The sequence below is a fragment of the Nyctibius grandis genome, chromosome 2, assembly GCF_013368605.1.
Source record: "Nyctibius grandis isolate bNycGra1 chromosome 2, bNycGra1.pri, whole genome shotgun sequence".
Taxonomy (NCBI): domain Eukaryota; kingdom Metazoa; phylum Chordata; class Aves; order Nyctibiiformes; family Nyctibiidae; genus Nyctibius; species Nyctibius grandis.
The window spans coordinates 25,356,408-25,374,886 of NC_090659.1; the positions used below are offsets into that span (position 1 = coordinate 25,356,408).

At 41.9% G+C, this 18,479-nt stretch overlaps 1 protein-coding gene across 2 annotated transcripts in view; it reads left to right on the forward strand.

Annotated features, from left to right (window-relative positions):
* Positions 1-2,461: 2,461 nt before the first annotated feature.
* Positions 2,462-18,479, forward strand: part of PDXK (pyridoxal kinase) — a 53,969-nt gene continuing 37,951 nt past the window's right edge. For both annotated transcript variants that reach the window (XM_068421827.1, XM_068421826.1), the window contains exon 1: positions 2,462-2,592. In XM_068421827.1, coding sequence (XP_068277928.1) covers positions 2,500-2,592 — 93 coding nt within the window. In that variant the 5' untranslated portion in view covers positions 2,462-2,499. The remainder of the gene's footprint in view (positions 2,593-18,479) is intronic.

The window sequence follows — 18,479 nt, forward strand, 5'->3', positions numbered from 1 at the left end:
ACAATTCAAGAAAATACCTAAATTTATAGGTGATGAAGAGACTGTTAGTCATAAGGCCAGCCTAGAACAAGCCCTAAGTTTTGCAATTGGAGTGACGACAGAAAAGGGAACAGTATGTTCCCTCATTTTCCAACAGATTACTTATGACGAGGAAAATATTCTTTCATGTCGCTGAGAAATAATCATGCTATTTCAAGAGTCGATTTAAAGCTATCCACTAAGAAGAACAAGAGGCATCAGGCGTGATTTCTTGTTGTAAAGTGATTTTGACTGAACCTGTGATGGTCAACAATGACAAATGGCGAGAGGAAGATTAAATTCCCAAACACGTTATGAAGTCCTTTCTCAGCAGAATCTTGATGTATTGTAGCACTTGCCAGCCAACACATACATCTTCTTTTACTCTTTGGCAGCCCTCCGAAGGTTTTTTTTTTTGTGTCAATAACATACAATTGCACTCACTTCAAAACCTGACTGTGAGAGTTGTGCTCTGTCAGGGCGCCCACAGCTTGGGCCGGCATGCCACCGCAGGGCATTGCATGGGGCTGCCTGTGGTGTCCACAGCTCCACAGGGTTTTCCGAACACTTGAGGAGGGGAAGCTGTAGCACTGTTGGGATGTGTACACAGGTCTTGGCTTTCCAGTACACTGAAGGGCAGATGCGGCTAGCACTGTGGCATGAGGGAGTGTGGACAGCAAATGGCAGTTAGAATCATAGATTCATAGAATCATTTTGGTTGGAAAGGACCTTTAAGATCATCAGGTCCAACCGTTAACCTAGAACTGCCAAGTCCACCACTAAACCATGTCCCTAAGCACCACATCTACTCGTCTTTTAAATACCTCCAGGGATGGTGACTCCACCACTTCCCTGGGCAGCCTGTTCCAATGTTTGATAACCCTTTCGGTGAAGAAATTTTTCCTAATATCCAATATAAACCTCCCCTGGCACAACTTGAGGCCATTTCCTCTCGTCCTGTCATTTGTTACCTGGGAGAAGAGACAAACACCTGCCTCGCTTCGATCTCCTTTCAGGTAGTTGTAGAGAGTGGTAAGGTCTCCCCTGAGCCTCCTTTTCTCCAGACTAAACAACCCCAGTTCCCTCAGACGCTCCTCTTAAGACTTGTGCTCTAGACCCTTCACCAGCTTCGTTGCCCTTCTTTGGACTCGCTCCAGCACCTCAATGTCTTTCTTGTAGTAAGCAGCCCAAAACTGAACACAGTATTCAAGGTGTGGCCTCACCAGTGCCAAGTACAGGGGGACGGTCACTTCCCTAGTCCTGATGGCCACACTATTTCTGATACAAGCCAGGATGCTGTTGGCCTTCTTGGCCACCTGGGCACACTGCTGGCTCATATTCAGCCAGCCATCGATCAACACCCCCAGGACCTTTTCTGCCAGGCAGCTTTCCAGCCACTCTTCCCCAAGCCTGCAGCGTTGCGTGGGGTTGTTGTGCCCCAAGTGCAGGACCCGACACTTGGCCTTGTTGAACCTCATACAGTTGGCCTCGGCCCATCGACCAGCGTGTCGAGATCCCTCGGCAGACCCTTCCTACCCTCAAGGAGCACACAAGATGGATGGCGTAGGAGGGTTGGGTGGCCAATGCTGTGTACTGATCAACATTTTGGCATATCTACGGGTGCTGGAAGTGTGCGTGAGGCATCAAGTGCTGTGGTGGTGTGTGGGCAAGGGCAGGAGAGAGGCAATAATGGTGGCTGGCGTGTGTGACGTGTGGGACTGGGCGAAGGGGGTTCATGTGCCTGGGCTGTGGGCACCCCGTGCGATGTTTGGGAAGCGACATGAGGCCTCGCACGAAGGAGCATGTACAAGACGGCTGCGGTATTTGCGGTACCAGGGGCCTTGTGCTGAGGAGGGGTGGGTGACGCCGGGCAGTGCCTCTGCAGGTGTCACCGAGCGCTTCAGCGCAGGGCTGGGCGGGCGCAGCAGTACCGGGGTGGGGGGCACAGCCTGCCCGCCGCGAAGGGTGGGCGAGGGGAGGCGGTAGGGCCGGCCGGGGGCAGGGGGCGTCAGCCATGCGGGCGCGGTGGCCGCTCTCCCTGCCGGATGGCGCCTGTGACAGACACGGCGCGCGTCGCGCCGCCGAGCGCGGGAGGGGCGGCCCCTGAGGCGCGTGACGGCGTGTGCCTCGTCACGGCGGGGGGCGGAAGCCGCGGCGGGACCTGCAAAGAGAGCGCCGGAGCGGAGGGGAGGCCGTTAGGTGCCGCGGGTGGGCGCCGCGCCCCCCTGCCCTGCCCTGCCCCTCTGCGGCGGCTGCCTCCCCCTGGGCAGGCAGGGCGGCGGCGGCCATTACGGCTCCGCGCACGATCGCCTGCCGGCGGCGGGCCCGCGCGCTCCCCGCCTCCCGCGCGCTGGGGGGCGGGAGGCGTGTGTGTGTGTGTGACAGGAGGGGACGGCGAGCGCGTGACGCCCTCCGCGCTCCGCCCTCCGCTCCGGCTCCCGGCGCCGCCACCTCGGCGCGGCGCGGGCGGGCGGCGCAGCCATGGAGCCGGAGCGCGAGTGCCGGGTGCTCTCCATCCAGAGCCACGTCGTCCGCGGCTACGTGGGCAACAAGGCGGCCACCTTCCCCCTGCAGGTGAGCGGGCGCGGACGGGCCCTCCTTCGCGGCCGCCCGCCTCGCCACTCCTCCTCTGCGGGGCGGTGAGTGGAGCCGGGCAGGTGGTATGTGACGGCGGGGCTGCCCGGGGGCGGGGGTGGGGAGGCGCCTCCTGCCAAGCGGGGGTAAGGTCAGGGGACGGCGAGAGCAACCCGCCCGGGCGGCCTCCCCGCCCTTTGAGGGGCCAGATCGCGGGGCTGGGGCGGGGGGAGCCGGGGGCAGTGACCGTCCCGGGTCTCCGCACACCCCGGCGAGCCGGGGCCGGTGCGGCTGCGCCTCCCGCCGGCTCCGCGCCGCACGGCACGGCCCGCGGCTCCCGCTAACGTAATGTCTTCTGCCTGGCTGGCTTGAGGCTGTGGTACGGCCAGCGGGCTTATAAGGGTGAGGAGTGAGGGGGGGGGGGGTCCTTCTGGGGGGTTTGCTCAGCTTCATACTGCGGTCGCCGAGGTACGTGCTACGGCATCGGCCGGGCTCCTGCTCGAGGGTGGCTCTGCTGCTCATAACGGGCGTACGCAGCTTGGGTTGGATGCCCCGCGCTGGGGACGGGGAGCTGGGCATTGTGGCCCGGTGGCCTTGGGCTGGTACAAAGCTAAACCCCTCTAGTCCTCGTGGGTGGGGGAGCTGGGTAACCCGCCCCCCCTCTCCTCACTTTCTGAGGGTGTAAGGAAGCTGTAGTAGAGTGTAAGGACCATTTAATGACTGTATAAGGCTGGGCCAGAGAAACTAGCTTACATGGCCCGGGGCTTGAGGGTATAATTGGATCTTGGCCTTCATGGTTGTCATGTGCTGACTTCAGAATTGCTTGCTAAGGTCTAGCTGACGGTGGGGAAACATCGGTGTGCTTTGGGGTGAGCCTTTGTATGTCTCGCTGTTCTCTCTTATGAAGTGTCTGTATCATAAGGGGCTAATTTGGGGACTTGCCATCAAGAGGTCTTTGTTCCTTGACACAGATGTGGCTGTACAAAGCTTCCTGTCTAAGAGTCTAATCGCCAGCACACAGTGTTTTGTGACATTGGTTGTCTTGGTACGTGCTTAACAAAGCATGGTGTAATCTCACTTGACTAGACACAAGAGATGGTATACTCTGATAAATGAGGCACTTGAGACCAGGCCTGCAACAAGCTAACATCACACCCCCTTATCGCCATCAAGTTATAATGCAACCAAGTCTCTTGGAAATTAGTATATGGTGAAGGATGATATACATATGAAATCTATGTGTTGTGGAAAAATCTGTGCATGTGGACACCAATGCCTGAAAGGCTGTCATGGTCTGCAGGGCAACTGGCCCTCCTTTCCCAGCAGAATGATCTCTAAATTGTGCTCCCTCACCTCCCCCAGCTATTTTTGTGGTAGCAGAAGGGCACACAGTAGTACTTATTCCAGAAATCTCCAGTCTCTTAAACTGTTGTCTTCATTTTAATTCTGTGTCAAAGGTTCTCTTTACTGTTCTGAAACTCAGTCTTCCTGTGGCTTATGAGCCTCTGTATAGATATGTCGTGTGACTTGGCAAATCGGTTCCTGTAAAGTGTCTTTAGTTCCTTTACTGTGACACTGTGGAATACCACTGTAGTTAAAAAGTCCTATTGATGTTGTAGCTGGGTTCTGTTTAGGAGGCTATCATACTCACACTGTGTGCTGTTCCTCAGTGTATAGAGTAACAAGAAGTTGCTGGGGTGGGGGGAAAAAACATAGCTGGGGAATAACTGAACTTCTGTCACTACAGGCTGCATTTGAAAACCCGATATAGGCAACCTTAATGAAGCTATGCTTGCTAGAAAGTTGTTTAAACCCTGGTTTTGCTAGAACATCAGATGTAGCAAGTTGCCACTAAGTGAAACTTTCCTTTTTTATGTTTTCTTGAAACAAGGAGAGGAATTGAAAACCTGAGTCTCTTTATTTTTTTATGTATATAAAAATGAAACCTGGTGCTAGTCTTGAGGATGGGTGCAAATCTGCCATGCTTGTGTCATTTCCCATTCTCTTTTTTACTTTGGTCTTCTGAACCAATAATGGTTAAATGAGGTTTCCTTCTGAGATCATCAGTATTGAGTTTGCAAGGCAAGACGTGTGTAGATGTTCATGTTTGTGCGCTTGTGAGGTCTGATGGGCTGAAATCCTGACAGAACAGTTCAGGAATCTGTATTTGGACAGCAGCATCCAAATAGAAAACCAGACTGGGTTTCATTTGCTCATGTTTGAATGACTTCATCTTTGGTAGAAGTCTATGACATTATTATTGATTAGAAATAGCCAGCGCAGCAGTGTGCACAGCAGCAAACTCTTCGGTGTCTTTTTTTTTTTAACCAGTTCGTTTTGCTTTATCAAAGCTGAAGTATTTAAAAAGTAGGTGGTGGAAGAACTTTCTCTGTGAAGTATGTGGTAAATGCTTTATGTATAGCAAACACAGCAAAAGAGAGTTAGACCATGTATTAGAGCAGTTATAATAATGGAAGTAATATAGCTGAGTGATAAATATTACAACTCTTTACACCACTTCAGGTTAAAATACTTTTATTTAAGTGGTTTGAAATTCTAGATTAACTAATAGATCTTAGAGGAAACGCGCACCTGGAGTTCCCAGGTAGTAAAATGTCAGGAAATGAACTGTCCTCAGCAGTGCTTTGAATTCTGACTTGTCAAGAGTTTAAATAGTTGCATGGTTACTTGCATGGTTTTACTGTCTCTTTAGAAGTTCTGAAGGTGGTTCTGAATTATTTTTAAAATAGTCGTAAGTTATTTCACAATTGTGTAACATGAGCAGCTTTTGATATCAGGAAATGGTTTAGGATTCTTCAGAGAGAAGGAGTGGCAGGGTGTACGTTAACTTAGGTAAGTTGTTTTAAAACACCAAAGAATGTTTCTCCTACTTTACTAGCAGTTGTCATAGTTTTTATGATCTAAAATAAAAATTTATTTTTCACCATGCCATTCAATGTTACTTTTATCACATGTGTTTTCTTCCTTAGAAGAATCTCTTTATTTGTTAATTTTAAATATAATTTTAACTTACCTTTCCTGCCCCATCTTCTAGGTAGGTAGAATGTGGCAATAAGTAAAGGGTACAGTACTGGCAAGCAGAGGGTTACAGTCCTCCTCAGACCACGTAGTGCATACACAAGGGCAAGCCATTGCTGTTCTGCAGAGGTACTTAATTCTGACCATCAGGAAAATTTTGGTAGGCAGATGAATTTAAGATTCATATACTACACTCATCATAATATCAGGTCTGGTGAACGGGTATTTCAGTCTGTTTGTTCAGTCCTTTGGGCCTCTCTGAGTTTCGAAGAAAGATGTAAAGTACAAGGAAGGGGCAGGAGAAAGTTCCAGATGATTTCACCTGGGCACTGGACATTAGCATTTGGTTACCACTGGACTAGATTATACTCCTCTCTGCAAGCCAGAGACTGTTGATCTTTGCTTATGTACAGGTAGCAATGAGATCCAGAGACTTCTGTACTTTCTGTTTTTACCTTGTTTGATACTGCTAATGGAACGTGATTATGTTTTGTTGTGTTTTTTTTTGTCTGCCCTAACACTCATATAATTTGAGAACATCTTGTATCTGTTTTGAGTATTTAATTCTTGACTTCCTTTTATATCTGCTTACCTTGAAGATGGAGCTAAAAGCGTGGATAAATACCATTAATTATTTGGGTCTGGAGAGTGAAATGTTCTGTTCTGAGTTGTAGGACACCACCATAAACAGCTTTGACAGTACAGGATAAGATGGCCTTTTGAAATCTGTTCAATGATTTTCTTTTTTTCTTTTTTCCCCTGCTGAATGGAAATCGTTATCTGTTCAGGTATTAATAAGGGCAGATGATTCTCATTCTTAGACTAGTCCTCAGTGATTCTCTTCTGCAAAAGAAACAGTAAGTCTACATTTTTAGCTCCTTCTTAATTGTAAAAAGGATGGGAAAACAACTTTGGTCATCACAGATGGTAATTTCTTTGATATTTAAACATAGGATTAAGTATTGTACAGAAAGAGAGATAGCTAAAGAGCATCTTTTACTTAAGATGACTGCTTGTTCTGTTTTTCAAAACCTGCTTCTATTGTGTTAATTATATGAGTCAGAAGAAGGATGAATCAATCAAAAGTCTTTACAGAATAACAGTAAGAAATGTTCTTACCGGCTAGCCCTTATTTTTGTTACAGATCAAAGGCTGAAAAAGCCTAACCGTTACACAAAAAATAAACACAAAGATAAAAGTCTGTATTTGCTCTTTGTAATATCCAGGGATTGTCCTAAATTACGTATCTGAAAGAAGAATTATGGCTCTAGATTCATACTTCAAATGAAGCTTGTGGAAGCATGGTTTTCTTCCTTGCCTCTGTTTTTGTTCTTGTAAGAAGGGTAAACAAGGGACGGATGAACTTAAAAAAAAAAAAAAAAAACCAAAAAAACAAACTCATGACTGCTCTGGGGAGGCTTATTCATAGCTATGTAAACAGCATTTTATGGATGTCAGTATATGTAGCTGCAAAAGTCTAGTGAGTACCTTGTTCAAGGTGAGGCCCTGAAAAAGACTTGTGATCTAAAAGGTCCTAACAAGGCCGTTCCCCACCTGACAGTTTGAGTTTCTAGGGAGAGGCTTTACCAGAACTTTCCAGAAGTGCTTGTCCAGATTAACCCACCTATGAAGAAAGGATGGCTCTGGCTCTCTAGGAGCTCAGATGAAGTGAGAACTTTGCACTTCTGAGAAGATTGTAGGAGATGGACTTTCAACCCGTATGGTAAGCTGCAAGGGGAGTAGGACACGTCTGAAAAAAGACAAGAAAGTGGAAAACGCCTTGAAACTAAAAAAAAAATTTAAAATGGGGGGGGGGTTGGTGGTGCTATCACTTTTTCCAGCTCTTAACATTGCTTAAGGCAGACTAGACTGAGGCAAAGAACTGGGAAAAGTAGTGGGATCTCACTTAACAGTAGTAGTTTACGTTTCTGTAGCACCGTTAATGAAGATATCCCAAATTTCTTTACAAACTTTTTACAGAAATCTTTTCAACTACTAATGCAAAATAACCAATTTGAAAAAATAGCGTATTTTCAACCTGCCTAAAAGAAGTGCAGCTGGGACTGCTGATGTACTATGGACTCTAAATGACAGGACTGAGCAGAGTATCTAATAAACAGAGAGCAGGGCTGATGGAACGATCATCATCTGAGGTTGAGTCCAAGTGTGTGATAGTAGTATCCATAACTGTTCCTACAAATCATTTAATTGTGGCAACTTGTTAAATAAGCTTTTGTTATGAAAACGCATAAATGCTGAGAGGTGTTTCCACAGATTGATTGTATATTACAGTTGAAAAGCTGCGAAAAGCGTTTTAAGAAGCATTAAAATTTATTTTGCAGTGTGTGTATGGGCCCAGTTGACCAGTTGCCTTTTTAAGCTTTTTAAAAAGGAGATAAAAATATTTACAGTGATTATTATAATTTTCTATTATTATTTTAATATATATTATAATATAAATTTCTATAATTAACTTTTTCGTGGTACATTGTGAAAATTGGAACTATGCAGATGCATAGACAGATACTTGACATAATATTTACACTGGAATATGCTGTAGTGAAGAATAGCTCTTTTTTGGACATAAATGTAGTCTTTTGATCTAACACAACACAGCAAAGTAGAAAGACTAAGGAGGATCCCATTTGGGGTCTACAAGTACATGCAAGTATTTGACTTCAGAGCAAGCAAAACTGCCTTACCCTGATTCACCCACTTTCTTTGGAAAAAAAAAATTGAGTTGTCCAGAAATTGCAGATCTTATTAAAGGACTGGAAAACCTCGCCTAAAGGTGGATTTGCACTGTTTGTATGGAGAATGTAATGTACTCAGACTAAATAGCAAGCATTTACTTGCTTAAGGCATTTTTTTTTTTATTAGGAAATTACCTTATGTTCTATCTTTAAGCCTTAGACTTTTTTTGATTGTTTGAATTCTTGTAGTTATTATGTCTTGTTTCTGCTCCAAATGAAACAGTTGAGAGAATATTTTTTACTGTATAAACAAACAAGAACAGACCACAGAGTCAATATTGATCAGATTTCTGAAAAGACAAGAGCTTCAAGTTAAAGTTAGTTTATATATTAAAATGTACTGAAATAAATTAAAAAACAAATATATAATTTGAAATAATAAAATGAATCTTTAATTGTACGTATGAGGATGGTACAACGATACACCCGAGAAAAATAGGTTACATACAAAACTACTGATACTTCTCTAAAATATCCCTTTTAATGAAGAGTTGTCTCTTATTTTTCATTTTTTTCTATTTATATCAAAAAGATGATCACCTTTCCTTGAAGAGCGTATTTAGTCATTTTAGATAAGGGATATGGCATTATCCATGGCTGACAACATGTGCCAGGCAGATATTTTTAGCCTCTTTAGGCTGAAAAGATGCAAGTGGAAGTTCTACTTCAGTTGCTTATATTGTGTGGAAAACAGGCTTGAGTTGGTGAAGCAGGGTTAATGTGAGGAGTCAGACATTAGTCCTGGTGCATAAAATGTCCATTCTTCTGAAATTACTATGTGTGATAGAGTGTGCAGCCTTATAGCAATCTAGAGAGAAAAAAAAAAAGATTGATGAGGATAAAATTTGAAACATGCCAAGCAGATCCCTGTCAATAGATAATATGTGTCATAACAGAAGCCAAACTAGTTCATCATGTTGTCGCTTGGTAGCAGGGGGGTAACTTGTCATAGCAAAGAAGTATTACTGAACTGAATTTTGGCTGTGCCAAGCTACCCATATTTTTTCAAGCCTTTGTTCAGGACTCATATATGTTGATGCTAATTAATCTGTGATATCTCTGAGCTCCAGTTCCCTTAACATCTGGAACAATTACCCATAAAGTAAGAGAAAGAACTGTGATACTAAAACCTCATACGTGATTCATTAAAAAAAAAAAAAAAAAAACAAACCAAACCTCACTTCACCTTCTGTCATCCAGTGCAAATTTTAAGCATATGGACTAGTTTGGGCTGAGTAGAGATCCTTCCATGGTGATTTAAGTTTGCTCTCTTGGGAATGCAAAGCACCTCTTGCCAGAGGGACGTGTGGCATTGAGGAGGTGCTAGAACACATACTGGAAAAAGGTAAGAGTCTCCCCTGTGGCAAAGGAAAAGCTGGAGAGCCACTTTCTCATCTGTAAATGCAGTGGTTTCCAAAAGCAGAAGTAAATGGTTTTCCTGACCACCAGAACCTTTCCAGTCTGATCACAATTGTTCCCCTCCTCCCTGCTGTGGGGTCCAGTAATGTTTTGCCTCTCAGAAGAGGATCTGTGTGGAAATCCCAAGCAAGGATGCCACAGCTATCAATGACTTTAATAAGTTGAAGGGATGAATCTGTGGCAATCTTCAATAGTGGCATTCTGCAGTTCGTAGGTCATCATACTTGAAGCTGCCAAAGAAGTTAAGTGCTGGTTAATCCCTCAATATCAGAATAAGGCAACATTTTTTTCTCTTACTTTCCTTGGCAGATTGTTAGCCAATGAAGCCAAGTATCTTTGCTTTGATACTCCCCTTAAAAGTTCTCTACTTTATTTATTTATTGTTAACACTAAAAGATTCGTTTTCTTCCTGAATCTTGCTGTGCATGGTTATTCTGTCCCTGTCTTCTAAAGAGGAAAGAAAGAGAAAATAAGTTATAACAGAAACAAATGTTGGTTAAATTATCAAAATTTGATACTGTTTTTGCAGAATTATATGCTAGAGTTTATGGTGATGTATGTAGCAAAGTTTGGCCTAAATCTGATCAATTAAAATATATGTATTTTTTTCTAACTCTGTGTATCTTCATGTATTTTACAGGATTTGTTGTGGGTGATGAGTACTACTGAACAAGTTCAGGCTGAAGGAAAACTCTTTCTCCATCCATTCAGCTCTTCACTGTGGTTACTCTCATTTTTCTGGCAGAATACAGCCCCTGTCTCATAGGGGCGAGCACCACAATTACCCATGGAAGCCATCAGACACTCTGAGCAGCTAACAGAAAAGGAAAAAAGTGTTTTAAGAATGGTCAGAACTGAGGCCAGCAGGGATAGTATTTCCTGCACCACATTAATTACTCGTTGTTGCTGTTTGTGGACCAGCACAAGCTACAAACTCTGTCACAGCTCATTCCTTTTGTAGTCAAATATTGCCAGTAGCTTTATACTGGGGATGGTTGTTTCTGTTCTTACTGTAGTTAGTGGAAGTAACATTGTGCCTCCACTCATTCATACAACAACCAAATAAATATATCACAGCTTAGTGCTTAAATTTGAGAGGTTTTATATTGTCAGCTATCTTCTAGGGTGTAGTTTCATGATCTGCTGGTTTCAGTAGCAAGGCCAGCTTGAGAAACTCTCTTTCTTTTCTTACCAGCACGAGCTGGTTCTTCCACCTGCACTATTTTGCTGTCCACTTCAACTCTTCAAGGAAAGTCATTTTGTGAGGCCATGTGGTAAACTGCTCTGAGAAGCCATCCAGGTTATAAATAATTTGACAAAGAGGGAAAAGAAGAAAATGTTTATTTATCTTGTGAGTCATTTTCCTGATCCAGTTCCCTACACAACCCCTCACACAGCTCTTTTGGCATAACTGAGGTGCCAGAGCAGGAGCAAGCCCCAGGCTCCTGCACCTGGCATCCACTGAAGGAAACTTTCCTCAAAGTATGCTCTTATCTAAGACATCTCTTTGCTTTGAAGGAATGAGGGAGACATTTAACTGTTCTCTAGAAGCTTCATTCTTTCCCTGCGGTAGCCCTTATAAATCAGTGTCTTGCAGATCCATCACTTGATCCCACCCCAGGTGGCAGGAATGACCTCCTGCCCATAGGAAGGTTAATAGAGCAGCTATACCACAAATCTTTTGACTCTGCAGTCGAGTCGATCCTGAACTGAACTGATGTAATGCATGGAGTAATGGCGATGAGCGTGTGCGTCTTGCAGGCACAAGAGGCTCTCTGTTTGAGTAGCGTATGAAAAGATTCTGATGATGTAGAACAAGGAGCTTCGTAGTGCTGACCAAAACGGCTTAGAGGAATTTTTGATAAAGGCATATATTTTATGTCATCTTAGTATCTTGCATTGAATAGTTAGCAATGCATACCAGTCAGTCTGTCGGGGTGGAAAGGAAAACTGAGTGACCTGGTGGTATTAGCGGTGAAGCATTCCTGTGTCTCCAAGGCTTGTTTGGAGGAGCATCTTTAAGGCGCTTTTATACTTATCTTTAATTTGGCCTGATTATGTTTCAGATGTGTACTTATATTGTAAACCTTTTCAGAAAAATAAAGAAATAAACTATCTAAGAACAAATTCACTGCAGTCTCAGGCTGTTCTAGTCTTTTCTGTTCAGGTGGTCACAATGTTACAGCTAGATCAGCCCATCTGCAAATTCTCAATATGAACTAATTTTGCCACAGCATTTTGACAAAAGTTGCAGTCTGCTCTGGTAGGAGAGAGAGGCATTTGTTTTCTGCTCCAGTCTTTAGTATGTCCTCTGTGGTCTCCAGTGCTGAAGTCAGCTTGTAAATCCTGAAAATTGTTATGCAGTTGATCAGAGGTGAAAAGGGAGTGTCACTCCAGAAACAGGCATTAGGCTGCCTGAGGTAATCATCTTGTCTTGTTTTTGCTGATGTGGGACTAGTTGTTGTTGGGCCTGAAAACTCGTGGCCGTAGAGCAACAATGAAGCATCAAATAAAAGTGGCTACAGCGTATGTAAAATATCCCAGACTCCTACACACCTAGCTTTCTCTCATGTGTGTTCTTTTGTAACTGGAAAGCTAAGTTGGGAAGGAAAGAAAACAGTTTGAGATGCATGGAGTTTGTCTTGAGAGTACAAGAAGTTGAGGTGAAAGGTAGGTTCAGGTAGGGAAAGGCATGGTGGTCTGTGGTTTTTCAGGGATTTGGTTTTGGTTGTTTGTTTTTTTTTTTTAGTGTGAGGGTGAACAGTTCTAACCAGGTAGTTTGTATATTGATTTTTTTTTTCGTGTATGTGTGTGTACTGTTTGTATAGTTTTCATATAGTGTGTTTTGTAGGGTTTTTTTAAAGAGTGTAAAGTTACCTCATTTTTAACAAGTATCAGATACTATCTGAATACTATTCTTTTGTATCTGTTATAGCCTTTCCTGTGTTTACTGTGTCTATCTTTGTTGCTGGTGAAATAACTTTTTTCCCTCAAGGTCATCTGCTGTATTTTTTTATTGTCTGTTTTGTAATTGTCTATTTCTAACCTCAGAATTTGAAATGGCCTATCTGGTGCCTGACTCCGGATTAAAGAATCACCAACAATATCTACAGCATCCCTGTTCCTAAGCTAGTTTATTTGCTCTTGTATTTTTATCCTGGCACAATATCTCCAGTATCTTAATGATTTTTCTTTGCAGTGCTTTGTCAAATGCTGCACTAAAATATAGCTGTATTATATGTACAGAGTTCTCATTATCTACTTGGTATGGTTTATTAAAAGCTCAGAAAAAAGAGATTGGTTTAGTCAACAGCAGTTTCAGTTCGGTTTATCAACCCACGCCAGCAATTATGCCTGCTTCGCTAATTGCCAGGACATGCTTTTTTCTTTTTCCCAAGTTCCTTTTCTCAAACTGATTTTTTTGTTCTAATTTTCTACACCCAGTACAATGTATGTTTTTTGATTCAATATCAAATGGAAGGAGACACAAGTGAAAGATGGCACACAGTGAGAGGTGCAAGCTGCAACTGGGAAATCCTTTCTCTTTCTCCCTCTTTAAATTAATTTGATTACAGAAATTCAGCCTTTTAAAATATGTTTCTGTTCCATGTCCAGAGGAGTACAGTGGAGCAATGATGTTCACTGGAACTAGTGATGGCTGTGTAAGATAAAGTTCAAAACTGTAGTACATAAACATCAGCACATATATGCAAACGACTTGTAATACAATGGATACACGGAGCGTTTCATGGCCTGATACAGAGACTTTCTTATTGGAAAGTATTGCTGCCATTACTTAGCAAAAAAAAACCCTCAAAAAAACCTCAATTACCTTGTTTGACAGGGTAATTTTAACTGTGGCATTAAAGTTAATTCTGTTAATGACTTTCAATTGAGCTCGGTTTTAATATATACAAAAATCGTAAGGGATGGAATGGTTTTGGTTTACGTGATACACTGATTTTGTAGACAAATGCAGGTATTACTGGCTAATTCAGTTTGTGGATTATACACATGCTCTGCTGAAAGTCAGCAATTTGGGGACTTACCACAAGATTTCTTGAAAATTCCTCACAAATTGTGTCTGTTTAAGTCTCTGTAACCCACTTTGTTTATGTATGTCTTTGTGCTGTAAAACTTTGTCCTTTGACTGATGCATCTGTCAGTGTTACATTGTGACGAGTAATTTTGCTGTTGATGTAGGGCCTACCATATGCTTGTCCTCTTAATAGCAATAAAGCCAGCTGTGATCTAAATTTGCGTGAGGAGGGAGATCCTCTGGCAGAGAATATGATTGTGTAGTGGGGCTCTTCAAGCCTTTGATTGGTTTTGTGTTGCTGTCATGTACTCTCAGATAAAGGCTCTCTGAAGTTAACCACATGTGCCTAGTGAAGTCCTGAGCAGGCCAGCTGTTTTGCTTTCAGTACATACATCATGGTTCTAGTGGGCTACTGGTTGGTATTTTTGAGATGCTTTCCCCTTGCAGGGGGCACCGGACATGCTCTGTTAGTACACCTGTCTACTATTACCTTCTTTTTTTGACCCAGATCCATTTATTCAAGTGCCTTATGCCTACTCACCTTGTTGTTGAATTTCCTTGTGTTAACGGTGCTTGTGGAGGCAGAGGAGTAAGACTGTAATTAGGCAATTATTAAGTATTTGTTAATTAAAATTCATAGGCATAGTTAAGATGTTTGTTGGGATAAACTTCACGTGTTCTTAAGCTTAATAAAAAAATTGTGTGTGTGTATATTTGTATTTTGTGTGTATATATTTGAGATACAGGATTTGCTCTTAAATATTCATTTGGTTTTTAAAACACTACTGTGTGCTTTAAATGATATAAATCAAAGCACTTCCCCATTACTTGGAAAGCTTGACTGGCTCTTGAAACTGAGGACTTTTTTTCCTTTCTGTAGAGCACCTAGACTTGTCATGTGCTTCCACTAACTTTTGAAAATTAAACGCTATGTTTTGTTTTGAGTATATTGGAAGGCTTCTATAAAAAAAGCATTAATTTGTGGAGAAAAGTAGAGGAGTTTTGCATCTGTTGCAGTTGTTGCAGCAGCAGGTGGCATGGTCTGCATTCTGAAAAGCAAAGTACAAGACCACATATATTATACAGTATGGTAAAGATCATGGTAGCGCACAGATAGAGTACATATAATGCAGCATAATTGATTCTGCACATCATAAATTCCCTAAGCTCTTCTTTGGTGGCAGGGAGGGATCTGTGTCTTGTTCTAACTGTATTTTTACTGTCTGTGTGAGGGAAAGGATGTTGGCTTTTTACATCTGAGTTCAAGTGATACTAGTTTAAGCACAATGCTTTGCAGAGTGATGGTGTCCTTTCTTTGTCACTGTTTACTGACGGTATGGTTCCGCATGAGCATAACACTTGTCCAGTTCACAGGGCTCTACGAAATCTTATATTTTTAATGCTTTAAGGAGGTGAATATGCAGTATTTGAAACAGCATTTATTTTTTACAACTTCAGTCACTGAAATCTGTAGTAGTGCTATGTTTAAGATAGAGGGATGATAGACCATGTTCTCCACATGCCTGCCTTCTACTTTAAATGACAGCACAATGGTTAGAAAGGGTTTGGAAATACAAAATGATCTGGAGGGCAGACTGTGGTGATCTTCTTGTGCTTTAGAACTCAACATATCTTGATCAAGAGTGCAGCTAGCTGAGAAACCCTTCAGTAGCACTAACTGCTTGTTTTTACCAGGAGGATGAGTTCATAGATGAAAAGGTTTGAGGGTAACATACTCTTTTAGAACTAGTTTAAAACAGCATCCTAATATCTGTCATGGTTCCTTGCTTCTCAGGCTCTTCACAAGGACATGTTTTCTCTGAAGACACAATTGCTCTGAATTCAGGCAAAAGATTTTAGTGGAGCGTAGGTCAGAGTCTGAGCCAGCTTGTAATAAGGACAAGCCTGGCTGTCACTTCTGAGTGAAAGCAATGAGATCTGCCTGGGTTTCATGACTTCATGAGTCATTCCTAGGCATCACAATCTAGTCATCAAGTAGGAAAGCAGCTAAAATTAGTGGTTGTTTCTGCAAATATACATGCATGTTGATCTTTCCCAGTAAAGGAAAATGAATCAGTAGCACAGTTGAGTTTAGATACCTGAATCGTTGATTTGGAATTCTGAGCATAATTTACTGTGCTGCTTTTTTAGGCTATATCTGGATGGTTTTGATTCACTTGTCTAATCTGTGTTAACCTTATTCTCACTATTCTTAATATTTACTGCTACTTTGCTGCAACTCATCAGTCTTACCATCTAGTTGCACAAAGGACAGGACGTACCTGGCTTGGATGGTTCATCATTTGAATATTAATAGAAACAGAGTTGTCCTTTTTTCCATAAACTTTACTTACAAAGTGAGTGTCTTGCTACAAAGCAGGAGAGTTAAAGTGCAAGGAAGTTAAGTGTTATAATACAATGCTGCATTTGTTTGGAGGAGAACTAGATGCATGAAAGTCAAATCCTCCTTTCAAAAGTGGAATCTCAAAGGTTCTCTTCTCCTGGTTAGCAGAATCTTGTTCCTTCTTTCTTCTTAGCCAGTGCCCTTTTCTTGTCAAACTGTGTTTCCCTTGGAGATAAACTCACCTTTTAGAGATGTGAACAAACAAATTATATAGTGACATTTTCACCCGTGGCACGTTTGTGGCTCAGATCTAGATGTGAAGCTCTAATTATGCATGCAAGAAATGAAGTACCTTGTATTCACAATAAAAGAATTTGTATGAATGATTGGCTGAGCTAGATTTGTAACTTCAACCTCTGATATTTTCCCTGGCTTTGTGGTTTACAAACCGTTTGTTTTGTGGGCCACTTGGGAAAATTGATTTTGTGTGTTCTGGTATGGTAAAGCTAACATTTTCCAAAATTAAGAACTTTGAAGGAACTGGAGAGTTTGGATGGGAATCTCGGCTTTGGTTCATGAAATACAGATAGCAACTTGTGAACATGTATCAGGGGACATAAATACTATGGAAGAAATAGGTATGCAGTTTACAAAGTCTGCTTTATACATTCTTTTTTTTTCTTTTCTTGCTCACACTGCTTTTTTTTCCCTCCCCTGACTTTCACTCATGGTTCCAGATTTTTCCTCTAACTTGAGCTGCAGTACTACTCTGTGGTTTTAGTTTCAAACCTTAAAATGAGGTGCCACCAGACGCATAAACCTAGTGCCCAAAGAGGGAAATATGTACGGACCATGTTGCAGAATAGAAAGGTATTTTAAATTGAATTTCGTTCTTGCAGAACTAGGTCATTGTTCTCTAAGGTTGTCTAAATTAAGTACAAACTAAAACATTCTAGTTAAATTGGTCCACTGAACATTTAACAGTAAAGGACATCTTATCTTTACTGACAAAGCTGGCATAGTTAAGTGTAAACATACCATACCACTGGTTTTTGTCCTTATAACCAGAAGTTTAGGATGGGTAGCAGGTGATGATATTTTGTGTGTTTTTACACATAGAGTGTGTAAACTTCTGTTGTGTGTGTTTTTACAATGGGTAAAGCTGAGTTTTTTGTATGTAGCGGTATCATCAAATGACCGAGTGACCCAGGCTGGAAGGGACTTCGGGAGGTCCCCAGTCCAGTCTGTCTGAAAGCTGGGTCAGCACTAAGTTCAGACCGGGTTGCTCAGGGCTTTGTCCTGACAGGACAGTGATTCCACAGCATCTCTCTTAGCCCCCTCTAAACCTCTCTTTCTCTAACTATGTAATAAATCCATTGGAAATTGTTTGTTTTGTTGGTGTCTAATGTTTAGTACCCAGAAAAGCAACAAAACATAGTTTAGTTCAGAAGTTTATGTAATTCAAGTGATATTTTTTCTCGCACGCTTTGGAGATTTAAGATACTTATCTTTTTTTTAAAAAAAAAACTTTTTTTCCCCCCACACTGAACACAAGCAAGGAAAAATGAGAACTTCTTGAGTACTATAAAGTGTGTGATACTTTTGAAAATTTACTTTTTTCCCTGCAGAAGCATAGTAAAGCTGCAATACAAATTTTAAACAGAAGCAGTTCAGTAACAACTTTTTGTATTTCTCTAAGCATTTCACAGAGTAAACAGAATTATTAAATGAGAATTTATATTAATATTTACTCTGGGACAGAGCTAATCTTTGAAATTAACAGTTTTCCATCTCAAGTGGTGTTGACAATCAAATACCAAACAGGATTAGGAGGTAAAAATGAGTCCTTCTGTTTGTCTCCAGACCATCAGTACATAATGTAGATTACACAAATATAAACATAAAGCTTAGCAATCATTAAAACTGAATTTGAGATGTTGTATTTGCTTCAAAATCTTCCTGTTAATTTCTCTGTTGCTACAGTCACAATTTTCCATACGGTGGAATAGTTTTCTTTCTCTTGTTGTTTTACAATCCCCCCCTTTACATAACAGGCACAATTTAACATTTCCTTCAAGAGAGGACAGCCTATGTTCGTAATCTTTCATTTCTAACAATCTTAGGTACTAGTTCTTTGTGGTGAGGAAATAGCATCTTTCAGTATATGTATGATTGAAATGTTTTCTGGAAGGGAGAGGAAGAGAGACTGTAAATTTTAAACGAATCTCTAATTCATGCGTTAATGCAGTGGCAAAGTCCAAAAGGTTGCATTTTTAGAGGTGAACCAGAACTG